Source organism: Pholcus phalangioides, unplaced genomic scaffold (genome assembly GCF_987345545.1).
Source record: "Pholcus phalangioides strain wild (caught in Gottingen) unplaced genomic scaffold, Ppha-v1.0 ptg000007l_1, whole genome shotgun sequence".
Lineage (NCBI taxonomy): Eukaryota > Metazoa > Arthropoda > Arachnida > Araneae > Pholcidae > Pholcus > Pholcus phalangioides.
In genome coordinates this window covers 64,316,470-64,332,858 of record NW_028301600.1, presented here as the reverse complement: position 1 = coordinate 64,332,858, position 16,389 = coordinate 64,316,470, and the positions used below count along the sequence as shown (strand labels likewise).

The 16,389-nt window shown below is 33.3% G+C and overlaps 1 protein-coding gene across 4 annotated transcripts; it reads right to left on the bottom strand.

The window, feature by feature from the left end:
* Positions 1 to 1,959: 1,959 nt before the first annotated feature.
* LOC149085625 (uncharacterized) lies at positions 1,960 to 16,149 on the bottom strand. 4 transcript variants are annotated; one of them, XM_089233777.1, is made up of 6 exons: positions 15,971 to 16,131; positions 11,837 to 12,447; positions 7,417 to 7,561; positions 5,841 to 6,393; positions 4,452 to 4,597; positions 1,960 to 3,268 (listed from the first exon to the last, which is right to left on the bottom strand). In XM_089233777.1, the coding sequence occupies exons 2-5, from the start codon at positions 12,319 to 12,321 to the stop codon at positions 4,500 to 4,502; spliced, it is 1,281 nt and encodes a 426-aa protein (XP_089089903.1). In that variant the 5' UTR covers positions 12,322 to 12,447; positions 15,971 to 16,131; the 3' UTR covers positions 1,960 to 3,268; positions 4,452 to 4,499. The 4 variants fall into 4 exon arrangements, with proteins under 4 accessions (XP_089089903.1, XP_089089904.1, XP_089089905.1 ...); XM_089233778.1 differs by having other exon boundaries at positions 4,489 to 4,597; positions 15,971 to 16,128; XM_089233779.1 differs by lacking the exon at positions 4,452 to 4,597 and having other exon boundaries at positions 2,989 to 3,268; positions 6,289 to 6,393; positions 15,971 to 16,115.
* Between the last annotated feature and the right edge of the window lie 240 nt (positions 16,150 to 16,389).

Genomic DNA, 16,389 nt, shown 5'->3' with positions numbered 1-16,389 from the left:
AATCCCTTGAAAGTTCGAAGCTTTTTTCTGCTGCTTCGATCTAAGGGTTCATCAAAAATGTGATTTAGCAGTTTTATTACTGAGGATTTCGCGAATTTTAGAGTTTGAGCAATGGATGGAATATTTCCGAGAGAAATCTCCATTATGAGAAAAAGAAATCGCCCCGTCTGATGAAAAAAAAGTCTGCAAGTAATCCAGAGAGGTGGATGCACACACACACGGAATAGCACTCGATTTTCGTCTCGTCAACGACACTTCACTACACAAGTCATGAATCTAGGGGTTGGTTGGGTTGAAAGGCCGAGCCCCCAAATGTGGGGAATGATTACATGAACACATTTAACAGGACACTAACACAGTTTATTCTATAGATCTTGATTAAAAATATGAAACAAAATAAAACGAAAGCGTCAGTGCGGGAGGCCACGTCTGCGTCTCTCAGCTCTGTACACATCGTCAGAGGGCGCTCTTATGTGGAAGAAAAGTGCATTTTCATGAAAGACTTAGATTTAGTGAATGTTTTGTATGCTTTCATTTTTTCAACTCATTCATTATACCTATTTTTTGTATTCAGTGTATATATATAAAGTTTATTTTTTTTGCATTCGATAATCATATCTGCATTCGTATATTTTTTTTCTCTTCTAATTCAAGCATTTTACACTTATTATTGATTTGCAAATTTATTCTCAAATGCTACGAATATTATGCACAGTTTTTGTTTGTACCGCATATCACGCATTATTTGCGCCGTATCACATATATTGTTTTTATATACTTCATGTTTCTGAATCGCGACTAAGTCGCTAGGGGGATACTCTTGTATATCCCGCCAAGCTGCCGAGATTTGATCTCGCTTGGTGAGAAACACACGCAGACACACTTCAGCTGGCAGTCACCGTGGAATGAACACGCAATAACAACCATCCTGAAAATGTTAAGTTTATAAATTTTATAGTAATAAATATTTTATTTTAAGTGGCATAACCATTATTTTCCTCAACTCCTCCATCACTTATTAACAGGATGAAAGTATCGCTAGCAACTTTGAGACAAGATTTTCTTTCCAGTTCTAATTCAGAAGTTTCCAGTTCCAATTAAGAAGATTTAAACGTGGCATCACAGCTTTTGATTATAATTCTGAAACACACTTAGCTTGATTAACACAATAGGTTGAATGGAATCGATCGCAGTTACATATTGTCACAAAGTCCAACAAATAGTTTTTTCGGTAAAATTTTCACATCCTCTCATTTATGTGTTAAATAATATCCAAAACCTTTAAAAGAAAAAAACAATAGAGAGATGGCTTTCCTTTTGAAAATTGAGAGTGGGGGTGGGGAACGGGCATGATTTTTCAGAAAAAGAATCTAACAAAATATAAGAGCATCTCAATGGAGCGGCAAAATTAATAGTAGTGAGAGCCTGAAATATGTCTACTAGGAAGGGACTGGAGCCAACCGACCCTTTATAAATATGGCCTTGAATGAAACTTCATTCAAAAAACTAACCAAATTCTGCACAAATTATGCAGGCTGAAATAAATTTTGAAGTCATCAAAATACTTCTTGTACGAAAGAAAGTAAATTTTTCAAGACAGCATGGGTTCCTAATAGACTGAGATTTGCACCAAAAGATTGGCATAATTTTCTCCGAATGGATCAAGATACCTACTCAAAGCTACTAACTTCGGTGACTCCATTAATAGTGTAACGAAAATGCATAAGTTTCAGCGCGATAAAATCAATTGCATGAAAAATCTTCACTGCAACATGTAGAATTCATTGTGAAAATGTATGACTGGATGAACAATCAATAAACAACCCAAAACCATATTATTTTGAATATGCCAATGCATAAAATAATTAGTTTGATTAAAAGTTTCTGATTGAATCATTATTTTACTGTTTCCACAGAGAAAAGTGCCAATTGTGAAAAAAGACTGAACTTGGCTTCTATAACAGGATTAAATATTTCAGTTTATTTTCAAAAAATTGTAACCTGCTGCTGGGGGAAAAATTTACTTTCATAGTGTGTTTGGCGACTGATAGTTACAAAACTGACATGTCACAAAACTTCAAAATGTTATAACTTTCAAAATATTCATCACACTTTTCTATATTAGTTTTTCCACAAGAAATTGTATTATTGGGCGGTTGATAATATCTCCACCCTGTATATATTTGAAAATATATAAATATACGAAGCGCCTCTTTCAAGACCATCTCACAGATTGAAGTACCAAGTGGGTGGCAAACTGATAGACAATAAAACATTCTTTCTATAAGCAAATTTTAACTTTCTAAAATTATTTTCTGTCATATTTTGTGCTAAAATGCATTGCTGCTATATTGCACATAACAAGATGGATAATTCACTCTGTTTAATATTCAATGGTCCTGGTGCGAGTATACCTGACAGAACTATTTTGTTTATACTAAGTATTATGCTGTAGCAGTTTTGGTAAAATTTTAATTTTATTAATTTCTTTTGAGAATCTACACAGACACTTTCAATTCTTGAATTCATTCTTAGTCCAAATTGTGCATTGATGAGATGTCCCAAAGATATTTGGTCATACTACTATCATGCAGTATGAACAAAAACATACTAATAGCCCACTCCCTCAGAACTCCATGGGTTTGACTTTACTCTTAACCACAACGCTGAAATGTGTGCTGCAGACAAAATTTACTATTGTTTCACATCAAAAGAGATTAGATGTGCTTGAACAGTGTTTAGTGAAAAGTACAAGTTCATGCATGTGTATTATGTGTTCAGAAAGTGTTGCCACCTATTTCAGAAATTGGAAATAAGAAACTGGTGTATTAAGAGAATATATTTGAACATATTTGTAATTTTCACGTCAAAGGCTTGATATGCAACAGGCTATAGGCAAAAGCAAGCCCAGTGGAAAGAAAACCCCATGTGTGTGCATCATAAATTTAAGGGCAGCAGTTTTGGCTGAATGTATTTCAACTCCTCATTGCAAACAATTGTAAAAGTGAAATCTTGCAAATTATAAAGGCTTCATTTCAGTTGAGACAATATGCCAAGACATTTCTCAACCAATTCCATGCACCCATTTTCTGTCGTCTTCTGCCACTCAAGGTTATTCTCCAGTTTGGTTTTCCCTTTTTTTAAATTCATCATTAAAGTTCTTCACAGCATATTGGAAGCGTACCTTAAATTGGCGAGTTCCATAGTTAAAAATAAGTGTTTCTGAGACACAAAAAAGGTAAACAACCAAAACTTTCAATTCCTCAGCCTGAAAAAAAAGAACCAAAAAAGAGAAAGAATTACAATAGAAGCAATTTAATTAGCAAAATAACATGGTTAACGCACAAATACATCTATGAGCTGAAGAACTAATTTCATGTACTTTAACAATGTTAGAAAAACATTATCCACATTGCTCAATAACATATAGAAAAAATACAATAAACCAACAAGCTGTCACATAAAGACAATTTCATTTTTATATATATAAAATGAATGCAATTCATTTACTTTTACACTTATATTTAATACAATATGCAATTCAACACTAATCTTTTGCTGAACTAATGTTTAACTGCAGGACAATATTTTCCCATACGAGTCCACAATTTTATGTATGCACATGGGTAGTCTGGAGGAACTCAAGCTTTGAATTGAGAGGCACTATTGTATTACCTCCACAGACAGTTATTGTTGAGGAAATGCATTTATATGGAAAAATCGGGATATCTAATTACCGATAAAGGGGGTGATATCTATTAATACTCATTTGGAATAGTATATAAGTATATTTTAATAATTTTTTCTAATGAGTCTTTGTACTCGATAGATAGATAATGAATAACATTTGTGAATTAAAACATCAAATTGATTTTCTGAAAGCGCAACTGGTTGAAAGTGATCAAACTATATATCAATAGATATATAAATGAAACTTTGAGAATTTTTTTGCAAGCTGAAATTCTAATAATACCCTTGAAAAAACATTAAATTTAGGTGTATAAGTTTGTTTCTTTTCACCAAAAATAAATTACAACAGCTATTTGATTCAACTAAGAACAGTACATGACAATGCCTTAATAATTCCAAGAACACAGAGCCTGTTTATACAAATGGTTTTTAGAAAGAATGTAGGCAAGGTATTCTCTGACATTAAGAAATACAAATTTTGACAACAATGTGAGATGGTCTATACAAATTTTGCCGGAGATGCCCTGCCCAGGGGGGGCGAGGAGCTTACGTTGCGTCTCGCGGTTTCTCCAGGTCTATACAAATTAATAAGTTTCACCAAAAAAATGGCAACATTACAATTTGAATTTTTCTTTTCTAAATTCTCAAAGTATCATTGCTTGAGGTATCTACAACCTAGAATTTAATTCTGAAGGTATGTATATAGTTAGAAAAGTACTAATATCACAAATAAAAGTTTAAAAAAAATTGAGGCTATGTACCATATTTTCTCAGAATAAGTGGTGCAATAAAAATTACATTTTTTGACTTTAACAGCACAGTATGAATGCCAAATCTTTCCATTTGTTAAGTGAAGCTTGAATTCTATTTTCATATGTTCTACAAATAATTATTTGTTCAAGAGCATCTGCAAAATGATAGATCAATATTAGATTCCAAATACTCATTAAAATTTAATGAAACATTACTCAAAAATAGCATATTATGGTCATTAAATTTTCTCAAATTATCTTTTTCAAAACAAAATATTGATTGGCATAAGAAGTGCAAGCTTTGAAACTGTTTAAGGTATCCGACTACGTTGAAAACATCATTTTGGAAGAAAATATGGATTTTCATTTTTTTGTTTTTCATAAAAGCCCTATTTGTTGTGATTCCAAAACAGGCCTTGTTTTGTGTATATGATGCTTAGAATCAAAGTTACATTCACTTTAGTGTTGCGTTTTTACATACAAGTAATACGCAAATAAAGACTTTAAACGTGTTTTATGAAGAATGCTACTTTTTGACATTTTACTTGACTTTGTGACATGATTTGTAAACATTGATGCATTGAATTTTTACGAAATTTTAATGTGGTATTTTGCTATATATTGTTGAGGTTATGAAGCAAAATCTAAGGTCTATCACATATATTTTTTGAATTAAAGTGTTTTTATAGACAAAATGTAGGATGAAATTTCAAAAACTTCACACGTACTTAAACATATTTTGGTGTAACTTATGAACATATCATGCAATGCTTTAAATTTTGGTTCATAACCTGCAACATTACTAGCTAAATGCATTATGAAAGTCACAAAGCATTTCATTAATAAAATTTTTTGCAATCGTGTTTCGAATATCACATGAATTTTGCCTAAAATTTGACATAAAAATGACTTTTTCATAGAAAATATAATAGATAGACCAAAATTTGTCACTGTTTTCCCCAATTCGAGACACTTTCTATCAAAAAATGTATTTGAAGTTCACTCGAGAACCATTTTAAAGAAAAGTGACAATAAATGTAGTCGGATACCTTAAAGGAGCATAAATGTTACATAGTGTATTATGAGAAATATACAAATAGGTATGGTACATATTATATCCCAAAAATAGCACTGTTAGCTCAGCAGTCACGGTGGATGGATTGATTGACTTTTCTAAAGCATAAATTACAAACGAACACTAAACTTCTTCGATCTGCTCGATTTCAGAGACCTTTTTCCTTCTTGAACTTTTTCCAACTCTGTCATGGGATTTCATATGCATTTGAAGTTCTTGCTTTGTAATGAAAGCTTTTTGACATATTTCACAAATTTGGTCCTTGACTCCAAGATGGCGTTTTTTATGCTTATGCATATTGGAATCTGAAAGAAAGGACTTACCGCAATATTCACATCTGTGTCTCTTTACACCCAAGTGATAGTCTTTATGACTGGCCATTGCAGATGGAGATCTGAAAGTCTTACTGCACATAGTACATTTATATGGCCTATCTTCAGCATGAAGGCGAGAATGACGAGCAAGACTCCTTTGAGCACTATACTGTTTTCCACATACCTCACACTGAAAACAGTTTCCATTAACATGCAGCATCATATGCTGCTTCATGAGAGACTTCCATGTGAAACCTTTACCACACACATCACAGACAAATGGTTTTTCACCAGTATGAGTACGAACATGAGATACCAAGTCATTTTTTGTAGACATAATTTTGCCACAAAATTCACAGATAAACTGCTTTTTACTGAAATGATTCTCTTTATGGTATTTAAGCTCATAGCTATACAGAAAATTACGTCCACATATATCACATGAAAAATTCTTTACTGGTTTTAGATGCACACGTTCAATGTGACGTTGCAGAGTTGAATTGTTGCAAAGAACTTTTCCACATAATGAACACTTGTGAGCATCGCCCCCGGAATGTGTTACCTATAAAAAAAAAATTATATAAAAATAACTTAGAAGTTTATATAAATAACTTATTGCTTAAGAATTTATGAAATATAATACAAAATAAAATTTTTATTTACAGTGGCGTCCCATAAATTTACAAATAGTTCATAAAATTTAAAGAAGTTGGAAAATTTGAATGCTGTTTGTGAAAAAGTTATTCTCACCAAGGATTTTTTGGTATAGAAAAATTTAGTAAAGTAATTTTGGGTAAATACTTATTAAGGACACAGAATACATGATTCAAGGTTTTGCAGGTTGTCAATATATTAAAAAAAACCAGACTATCTTGGTTGCAACATCAAGCTGCAATAATGTTTCATCCAAAGACTGAGTTTCTTGTGCCCAAACAAAACTTTTAAATCTGTTGTGCCCCAGTAAATCAATGGAAAAAAAATTCATTGTCAGAAAAACTGTTCAGAGAATTAGGCTGGGATTACAATATAAAAGTTTGTTTATAAAACTTGAAAAATGCCACTAATAAGCATTTTTTCTCATTTTTTTATAAATCAACCTTTCTAAAACTTTTATAGTGTATAATTCTTGCCTAAGAATATTGTTTGTTGACATTTATTTTTGAGGTATTAATAAAAAAATTTTCTACAAGTTTGTAAAAATGAAATCACAAAATAAATATGGGTCAATCTTCTCCATTGTAACCAGATTTTCTATAAACCTGCTTACCCTTGATCTAATTACGAGGATTAAGAGATTATATACTATATTATAGCATGTCTACAAAAAAAGCTGGCAGAAAGTGTCAGACCATATATAGTGCAAGATAAGATTCATTTCCCGTTTCATTCCCATATGAACGTTTTACAGTCAACTGACTGACTGTCCTCCAGCATGTTACAAATAGATTTCAATTAAATGTCCCTTATATATTTCATTTCGTAAGAACACTACAGGCCTATATGACAGAATGTATTGAATTGTAATTTTATTAAAACTTTAAAATATGATAGAAAAAAAATTAAATTATAGGAATATTTTATTTACCATATGATTCTGATAAGATGACTGCCAACCATATTCTTTACCACAGATTTCACATTTGAATCGCTTATTTCCACCATGAGAATCTATATGACTTTTTAGAATGTTAGCATTGAAAAATTTCTTTCCACATATTGCACATTCCCACCTAGAAGCAAGTTGAAGAAAAACATGAAACAATACACTAAAGAATTATTTTATGGATTGCTAGTTTGTTTTAATTAAGTTAACGCCCTAGATTATATCCGAGGTACTTTTCAAAAATTGACAGAAGAAATTATGAGCAGTAAAATAGCATGCGATGTGAATCATCTAGTATTACGAATCACATTACAACAAACTGGTTCACAGAATGCCCATACAAGTGTTTTAAAAAGTGGGCTATATCATCCTTTGGGGAGGAGAATGGAAGCCACAATTACAACAGGGAATACTATAGGTTAGCTTAGAAAAAGGGTGGACAGGATTTTTTCCCCTTGAAGAAATATGATATACAGTAGATACTGCTTATAAGAAATCAAATCGGCAAAACAAAAACCAAACGCTGTTTTAACATAGGAAAATCATTAGTTATAAGAATCAGATTTCCACTTATAAGAATCAAAAAAAAAAATTCTTTCGAAAACTGCCATTGTTCATCCAAGTAATGGGAACTTGTAAAATATTTTTGATTATTAACAAGGTTATTCGGAGGACTACTTATTATCACTTTTATCTTTGTAATAAAACCATCACATATTGACTATTTTGCCTTTCCTTCCCCCCACCAAAAACCGTAATGATTACAGCCTTGTAGGAAGTCAGCTTCTTTCCATGAATGATGGAATTTATTTGTACGAAGTTTATGGTTTATAAAAAAAACTGATCTTTTGTCAATGAAGTTACTGACAAGCAAATCTAGAACAGTGTTTCCCAAAATAGGTGATATCGGCCCCCTTTCCAAGGGGGTTATAGAAATGACCAGGGGGTGGTAGAAGCTATGGGTATAACATAGGATTCTATGGATTGGCTTGAGTTTGAGGGCGATGATTATAAAAATGTTCTTGAGAGGGGGGGGGGGGGGAGAAAGAGATGGAACAAAAAAGTTTGGAAACCTCTGATTTACAGTTATGCTCTAGGACAATAATCCCATACCCTAGAGCAGAGCCCTAGGTTGGAATCTTTGATGGGTCCCCGGGCCAGGTTTTTCAAGGGCCCACTATAGTGAATTCAGAATTTATATCGTGAAAAAAAAAATGATGAGAATCATCCCGGGTCCCAGTGCTGGAGCAATGTCAGCCCCACCCTTCTGGGGGCCATGACAATAGCCCAGTAGCAGTAGTACAGTTATTTTAGTCAGTCTACATTGACAATGAACAATGTCTAAGGACAACGATATGCTATAGATTAGGGGTCTTCAACCCGTGGCCCGCCAAAACATTTCGATTGATTGACGAAATATTCAAAAAATAGGGTAAAACAAAGATTTCTACAAAAAAAAAAGGCAGCAAGCTTCATATAGACTTATAACAAGGACAGGCTGATCAGTGTACAGTATTTAGCTTCTTAATAAGGCCACCATATAACTTTCACCATAAATAACTTTGAGTACATCCCATCCTCCTTGAGTGGGAGAAAGAAGAAATTAATGGAATTTACACGGTATCGTATTTCTCGGGTGCATGGTTGCGAAAGGAGCAGATGGATGTATGCATCTTGGATTGGTTGGAAGAAGGGGATTTGTACAATATTGGTACAGTTAGTTTACTTCTGTTTTTGATCTTTGAAGACTTTGATCAGAAGCCTTTTAGTCTTTAAATGAGTGCACGATGGCGAACAGTAGCAGCAAAAAAAGGAAAGTTGAAGAAAAATGAGATTTTTTCAAGAAAAGTGGTCATCCCTTTATTTTTTCGTCAAACACAAGGCTAAAGCAGTTTGCCTCATTTGCAATGAGATCATAGCCATGATGAAAAAATGTAATATTAAGAGACATTACGATATACCAAGCATAGTGCAAAGTATTCTGGATTGGAGGGACATTTTCGAAGTGAAAAAGTCAATGAACTGAAATTGAAGCTGAACTATCAGCAGTCATTATTCTTTGGAAGAAATGAACAGTCTGAAAATTGTGTTCACGTTAGTTATATAATATCAGAAAAAATTGTGAAACGTGGGAAGCCCTTCGTTGATGGAGAATTCATTAAAGAATGTCTTCAGTCTGCAGTTCATGTGCTTTGCCCATCACAGGCTCAAGCTGTTTCGAACATCAGTTTGTCTGGTGTGACAGTAGCAAGACGCGTGGAGGATCTGTCAGCAGATGTATTCAAGACCTTGAAATCCAAATGTGAGGAATTTTTGTTTTACAAAGTAGCTATGATGAATCGACGGATGCAACAGATACGGCACAAGCAGCCATTTTTATTCGTGGTATTGACAAAAACTTCAAAATTGTTGAGAAGTTAGCTAGTATTGTTGCACTTAAGGATACCACATGAAGTTTAGACTTATATTCAAGTTTGGCAGAAACATTGGCCAAATGTGAGTTGAACTTAGGCAACATATCTGCCATAACTACAGATGGTGCTCCCTCTATGACCGGCCAGAAGACAGGGGTAATCACATTGATAAAATCAGATGCAGAAAAATGTGAGAATACGAAGATGGCTTTCTACTGCATCATACACCAGGAAAACTTGTGCAAAAAATTTTTCTCCAACTTTGAGCATGTAATGTCTCTGTTGTAGTGAAAGTGGTTAACTTCATTCGATCCAAAGGACTTAACCATAGACAGTTTCAAAAATTCTTAGAGGATTTAGAAGCTGAGCATGGCGACGTTATTTATTATGCAGAAGTACGCTGGTTGAGCCGGGGAAAGATGCTTCAGTGCCTGTTTTCCTTGAAGGAGGAAGTTGATGAATTCATGAAACCCAAAGGAAAACTTATTGGGGAGTTTCAAGATAAAAAGTGGATGAGAGATTTTGCATTTCTTGTCGATATCACTGGTCATCTGAATGATCTAAACTACCGCTTATTGGGAAAAGATCTATTTGTCCATAATCTTTATGACAATGTGAAAGCGTTCGAAAGTAAATTAGTCCTTTGGGAACGTCAATTGTAAAACAAAAACTGCATACATTTCCCTAAATTATTGGAGTTGGTAAATAGATCTATAACTTGGAAACCAGACGATTATGTACAGTGCATTTCAAATCTGAGAATGGAATTCAGAAGCAGGTTTTCCGACTTCCACAAGAACGAAATTTCGAATTGACTGTTCTATCACTTTGCCCCCCCCCCCAAGATGCAAGTCTCTCTCCCAATGAAATTTCTGGCTACAGGGGACCTGCTGGAATTTATGCTCGTCAAAACTAGCCTTAGTCGGCTGCTGTGATGACTGCTGATAAGAAAAACTAGATTATATTGATATAAACACAGCTGTGTAAACTTTTGAAATCCAGAAATCAAGGGATTCTCCCGGACCTGAGCATAATATAATGTAAGACATTTGCATCTCATCTTGGAAAACTTTTGACTTCAAATCTCATGAACAGAGACTACCAGAATTAAATTTTTTGAGAAAAGGTAACCATGTGTAACTATTTTCTTTTCAATTTTTACGCTATCTAGAACAGGCATGGATCTATGGGGGGGGGGGGGGGAGAGATAGCTCCTTCCAAACGCTGAATAACAAGGAAAAATTGGTCTGCCTGTTAAAATATAGGATGATCCAACGAACCTACACAATAAATCACTCCTCCTCAAATCTGCACCTGATCTGGAAAATGTCTTCAAGTTTTATTTTCAATGCAACCATATCACGACAGCTTTATTATTTTACATGGCCAGCACACAACAGCAACAGTTTAAAGCTCCCATAGATCATCCTAGCTGCTTTAATATACAATACTCACAATGCTACTGAACATTACATATATATACACTCAATATAACGTTCTGGTGAGCAAGAAATTTGCATGAGCTGGCAAACTGATTTTCTAAACATTGCATGTAAAAAAAAGTTAGGCCATTGCCAGGTGAGCACAATTATCACTGTGTGCGGAGAAGTTGACTCAATCCATAAGTTTCCAGATGAGCATCATTTTTTATGGACAAACCAGTTTCATAATAGAAAAACTGCCTGCCCGTCATTTGTTCGGATTTTTGCTGTCTGCAATAATGTGGCAACTCTAGTTCATTCTTCATTCCCAACATGCATGCCAAAAATGACATATGCTCAGTTAATGCTCATAAGTTTTGCTAAAATAGAGAAATCAAATTTTTGGCTAAAATCCAGAGAGTTGGCAGGTCTGTAAACAAATAAAGGAATGATAAAGAATTATATTACAAACTCATGTAGCTTTTATAATATATATTTTTATACAAAACAATCAATTTATTTTATGGCAACTGTATATATAGAAAACTAAAAAAATGATTTTCAAACCTTCTTTTCCGTGTGCGAGCCTTTTCTTCTTCACAGTCCGAATGCTCATCTGACTCTTCTTTATATTCATCCTCACTTTCTGTGACTTTTACTTGTTTCCTTTTTCTAGGTGTTTTTTTCTTACGAACATGTTTATCAGAAATTTCCTTAGCACACTTACTGACATTCTTGCTACTGCTTGCATTTGCTGATTGTGTAAGCCTACCACTTTCCTCTTTGACTGAAGTTTCATTACTCATATGTTTATTACTCTCATTATTAACAGGGGAGTTTTCTTCATTTTTCACATCAGATATAGTTTTAGAGGAATCTAATTTCTTCATAACATTATTACACCTTTTTGCTTTCCCATCAAGTAAATTTTCTAGACCCAAATTATTACTAACACCCTCTACAAATTTTGTTTCAGTTTTATTACCGTCAATTTTTGAAGACTTACCATTTTCATCCTTGTCAACTAAAGGATTTTTAATTGGGATATCCATTAAAAATACTATTAGGTAAATATTTTAACACATCAAAAAATATTTTAATACAAATATTAATCAACATTTAATAGCTCAGCAGCTGCAAGTATAGCACAAGTTATCTGAATGTCTGCTATCGACAACCTGAAAAATATATAAAAGTTTTCATTAAAACTAATAATCTTGAATTGATCAAAGTTCAGTAATTGCACTTGAAAGTGAAATAAAACTTAAATACTGAACAGACCATTGGATTCTCAGAACCTTAATCCACTGGAAACTACTACAAGTGATAATAAGTCGCGTGTATGAGCAAGACTATTATAGCAGTCTTACACATGTCATGTGCTCATAGTAGCTGCGAGTGGATGAACAGCATTACATTCACAATTTTATGGAACAAATTCAGAGAATCTTAACTTGCTCTACAAAGGTGTAATATTTTAAAGTGGAATTTTTCCCTGGTAATAAGCTATGTATCATTTGATCAGACAAAAGGGTTGGGGATAAATATGAATAAAAACTATTTGTCATGAATTTTTTGTAAATGAGTTCATAATCAAGCACTTGCTTTTTCATAACAAAACCCACCAACATGAATAGCACAGGAGCAATGAATAAAGAGCACTGCTATCTACTTAGCATTTACCTCAGGGCTCCCTTGGTCAAACAGAGAAAAGCAAGGACTCAGTTGCTACTAATATTTTCACTCTAATCTATGCTTTATCCTGAAACACACACACTGCGGTCAACCTTTTAAAAACCATTAATATAAATGTAGAAAGAAGAAATAGTTTTCAAAGGTTGTACCACAGAAACAAAAGAGTGGAAAATTTCTGCTCATTTCATTAGTTTTGATAAAGTCTGTTGCATTCTCAAGTATTGACCACAATCATTGACTAAGCACACAGTGTTACTCATAGGTTTAGGCCGAGTAAATAAATATGAATTTTTGGGACCTTTAATATAATATTGACGCCGAGGTAAGCAAGAGTATTGATGACGCATGAATCATGTAGGCGTGCCTAAAATACAAAAAAATAAAAACAGTCAATTTAAGGGTCCAGGGCATGTGCTCAATTTGCCCATTTGAGAAAAAGGCCAAGAACACAAACTTTTTATAAAAGACTTCTGTTAAGAAGATAACTTTGTTTGGAATCTGTTAAATTGGGATATCTCAATTCATATCACACGATTTTTTAAAAACGAATCCGACTTAAATCAGATACTTTTGATATTTTTTAAACAATTTGGAATATAATTTTTTAAAAATTTCCATGATACTGGCACAATGTTGCAACCCTGTCACATCGTTTATTTAACTGTTTTACATTTTTTTACAAACTTCAAGTAAATAAAGAGAAAAAACCAGATTGAACACTATTCTTCCCCCTCATTTTAAAAATGTAACAGGATTCCATAACTTTCTGCATCAGAAAAACAAGTTTCATATTCTATTCAGATGAGGTTGGACTGAGATCCATCTCCCTGCTTGCGATGTGTTAAAATAATAAGAACGATCCAAAAAATGTTTGAGCCTGGCTCCTTAACTTGTTAATAAGGTCTTGCTCACCATGAGAGAAAGTGAACAAGCAGCTTTTTGCCATCATGTGATGCTTGAAAGGTGAAATAGGCCTTCCGAATAAGCCTATACATAGTTATAATGCTTATCTAGGAGTTTGATATATGTGCAATTCATATAGCAAGAAATATCTTGTTTATCAAGTCAGAAGACATTGAAAAATTCTATAATTTTTGCTAGTCTTGTGAGACATTGCTCATATATCAATGAGTCAAAATCTGTTGAAAATTTTTGCTTGTCTTACGAATCACTCATAAACAGTTACTCGTAATCTGAAGTTCTACAGTAACAAAAAAGCCCAATTTACTAATTATGCTGGCATTCACTTTTAAATATTGCTGCTATACGTGTGGTGATGTTAAACAGTGATACTGGGTTACTGTACCAATTAGTCTATAATAGAGCTCTCAATTAAAGTATTTCAGTCTTTATATTACAGTGCATTGCTCAACAAAAATTTTACGTTTTACAGTATATTGGGGCTGCTGATTTCAAAATTGGTGTTGGTTTTGCTGAATTGGTTCTAGTTTCTGAGATAATGCATACTCTCAACCAGGGGTCTGTCCTGCCAAAATTTAGATTTTTTTTCAGATAATGGACTTTTTACAAAATAAAAATTATAGTTGCCCATCCTGTCATAATTCTACATTCTTTGCAATGAAAGCCATAAAATTGATTGCTGCCAGAGGCAGAAGACAATGCATCAGCCAGATATTGTTGTATACACCCTTTTAGTGGTATCTCACTTTTCTAATTAATATGTTTGGGAAAATAAATTACTCCTACTAATCTGGAATGTATTAAACCAGGGTGTGCCAGAATCACCGGATTAGAGGAAGTGAATAAAAAACATTTAACTAATATATATTTCTGTGCAAAAAGAGATGTTTTCTTCTTTTGGAGGGGACTTGAAGGAAACCCACCTAAAAATGGTTGAATACAGGATGGGCTGGACTAACGCATGGCTGGATTAGCAAGAGTCTACTGCATTTCAAACTGATTTAGTTTAGTTTAGTGGATATGATGTCTATAGACCAGTGAGTTTTTGTATTCACTGGTTCATGGGACTAGTGACTTATTTTTCAATTTTAACGTTGTGCGAATGTGAAACTATTGCCTCTCGATATAATTCTTCTACAACAATGTTTTTCTTGGTCCACAGAATATTATTATACCAAGATTTTACTATATATATGCAAGGTCAGTGATAAAAGAAATTGAGCAAGTAACTTGCAAGCTAACTTTGTATAAATAAAATAAGAAAACTTTAAAAACTTAAAGCTCTATTAGCTTTTGAAACAACCTCGTCCAATCCTCTTTTTATATTATGGGCTTTATCAGCTTTAAAAAGTCTTTAGTGGCTCTCACAGTACTAGAGCAGGGACTTAACCCAGTTTCTTATATTTATCATAATTTCTCACATTTTAGGAGTGAGTGGATGGAGCAGGTCTCTTGCTACAGCCTTACTACAGAGATATGCCTATTTAAAAAAAGAAATATCCTAAAACTTGGCTTCAAGTTGCAGAATAGAAGAGAAATCAAAGTTTGCTCAAAAATACATTTTAAAAATACAGAATGGGAAGACTTAATGCACAATAAAGCTGTTCCTATAATAACAATGCATGTTAACATGTTATTAAGAGTTGCTGACTAAATCTCAGAACGAAAGGAATAAGTTTATGATCCAAAAAATATAATGTACTAGGCAATAAATTAAATTAACTTTTTGATAAAGAATATTTCCCCTACTGCGAAAATCAAAGCTCCCACGAATGTAAGAATGAATATTCTCTGACATCCATGGGAGAATTTTGATATTAATTTTGCTTATACATGAGGTTGTAAAGGTGGAGGAATAAACAAGTTTAATTCGGTGTTTTTCGAGAAAAAAGAATTATCTAATGTTTTACTGCGCTTTGTTTTCTTTTAAATTCTAACACACACTCAATGTTATACGTTTTACACGGAAATACGAATTCAAGCTCAAAATTTTCAAATTACGGAAGACAATGAAACATGCAAATTACGCAAACAAATTATTACGCTTTCAACAAAAGAATTCAAGCAATTTAAAATGCCACATACCAAATGGATTTGAAAAATGACTAAAATTAGATTTGGCTAAAATAACGAGAATACCAAATTCCTTATTGACAACATTTAACTTCTATTTGGAAGGGTAACAAAATAAAAAAGCAACTTAAAAGTATATCTCAATATGTTGCAACTTGAATACATTTATACATTGTTAGAGAACTTTTGACTTCTTTTTTGCACAGTGAACAATGTGACTACACGTCCCGTTTCGAACATTTTTTCGGCGTATTCATCGTAAAAATACAGAAATATAGTACGCTGACCACATTTCTTCTAAAAAAGTATAAACACAGGAATTTAAGATCTCAAATACCGGAAATCATTAATTAATGCCAGAAATGAAACTAAAACTAGCAAAGTTGTTAATCGCAGCCAAAAACTGCGAAGAATCTCCAATCGATGAAAAT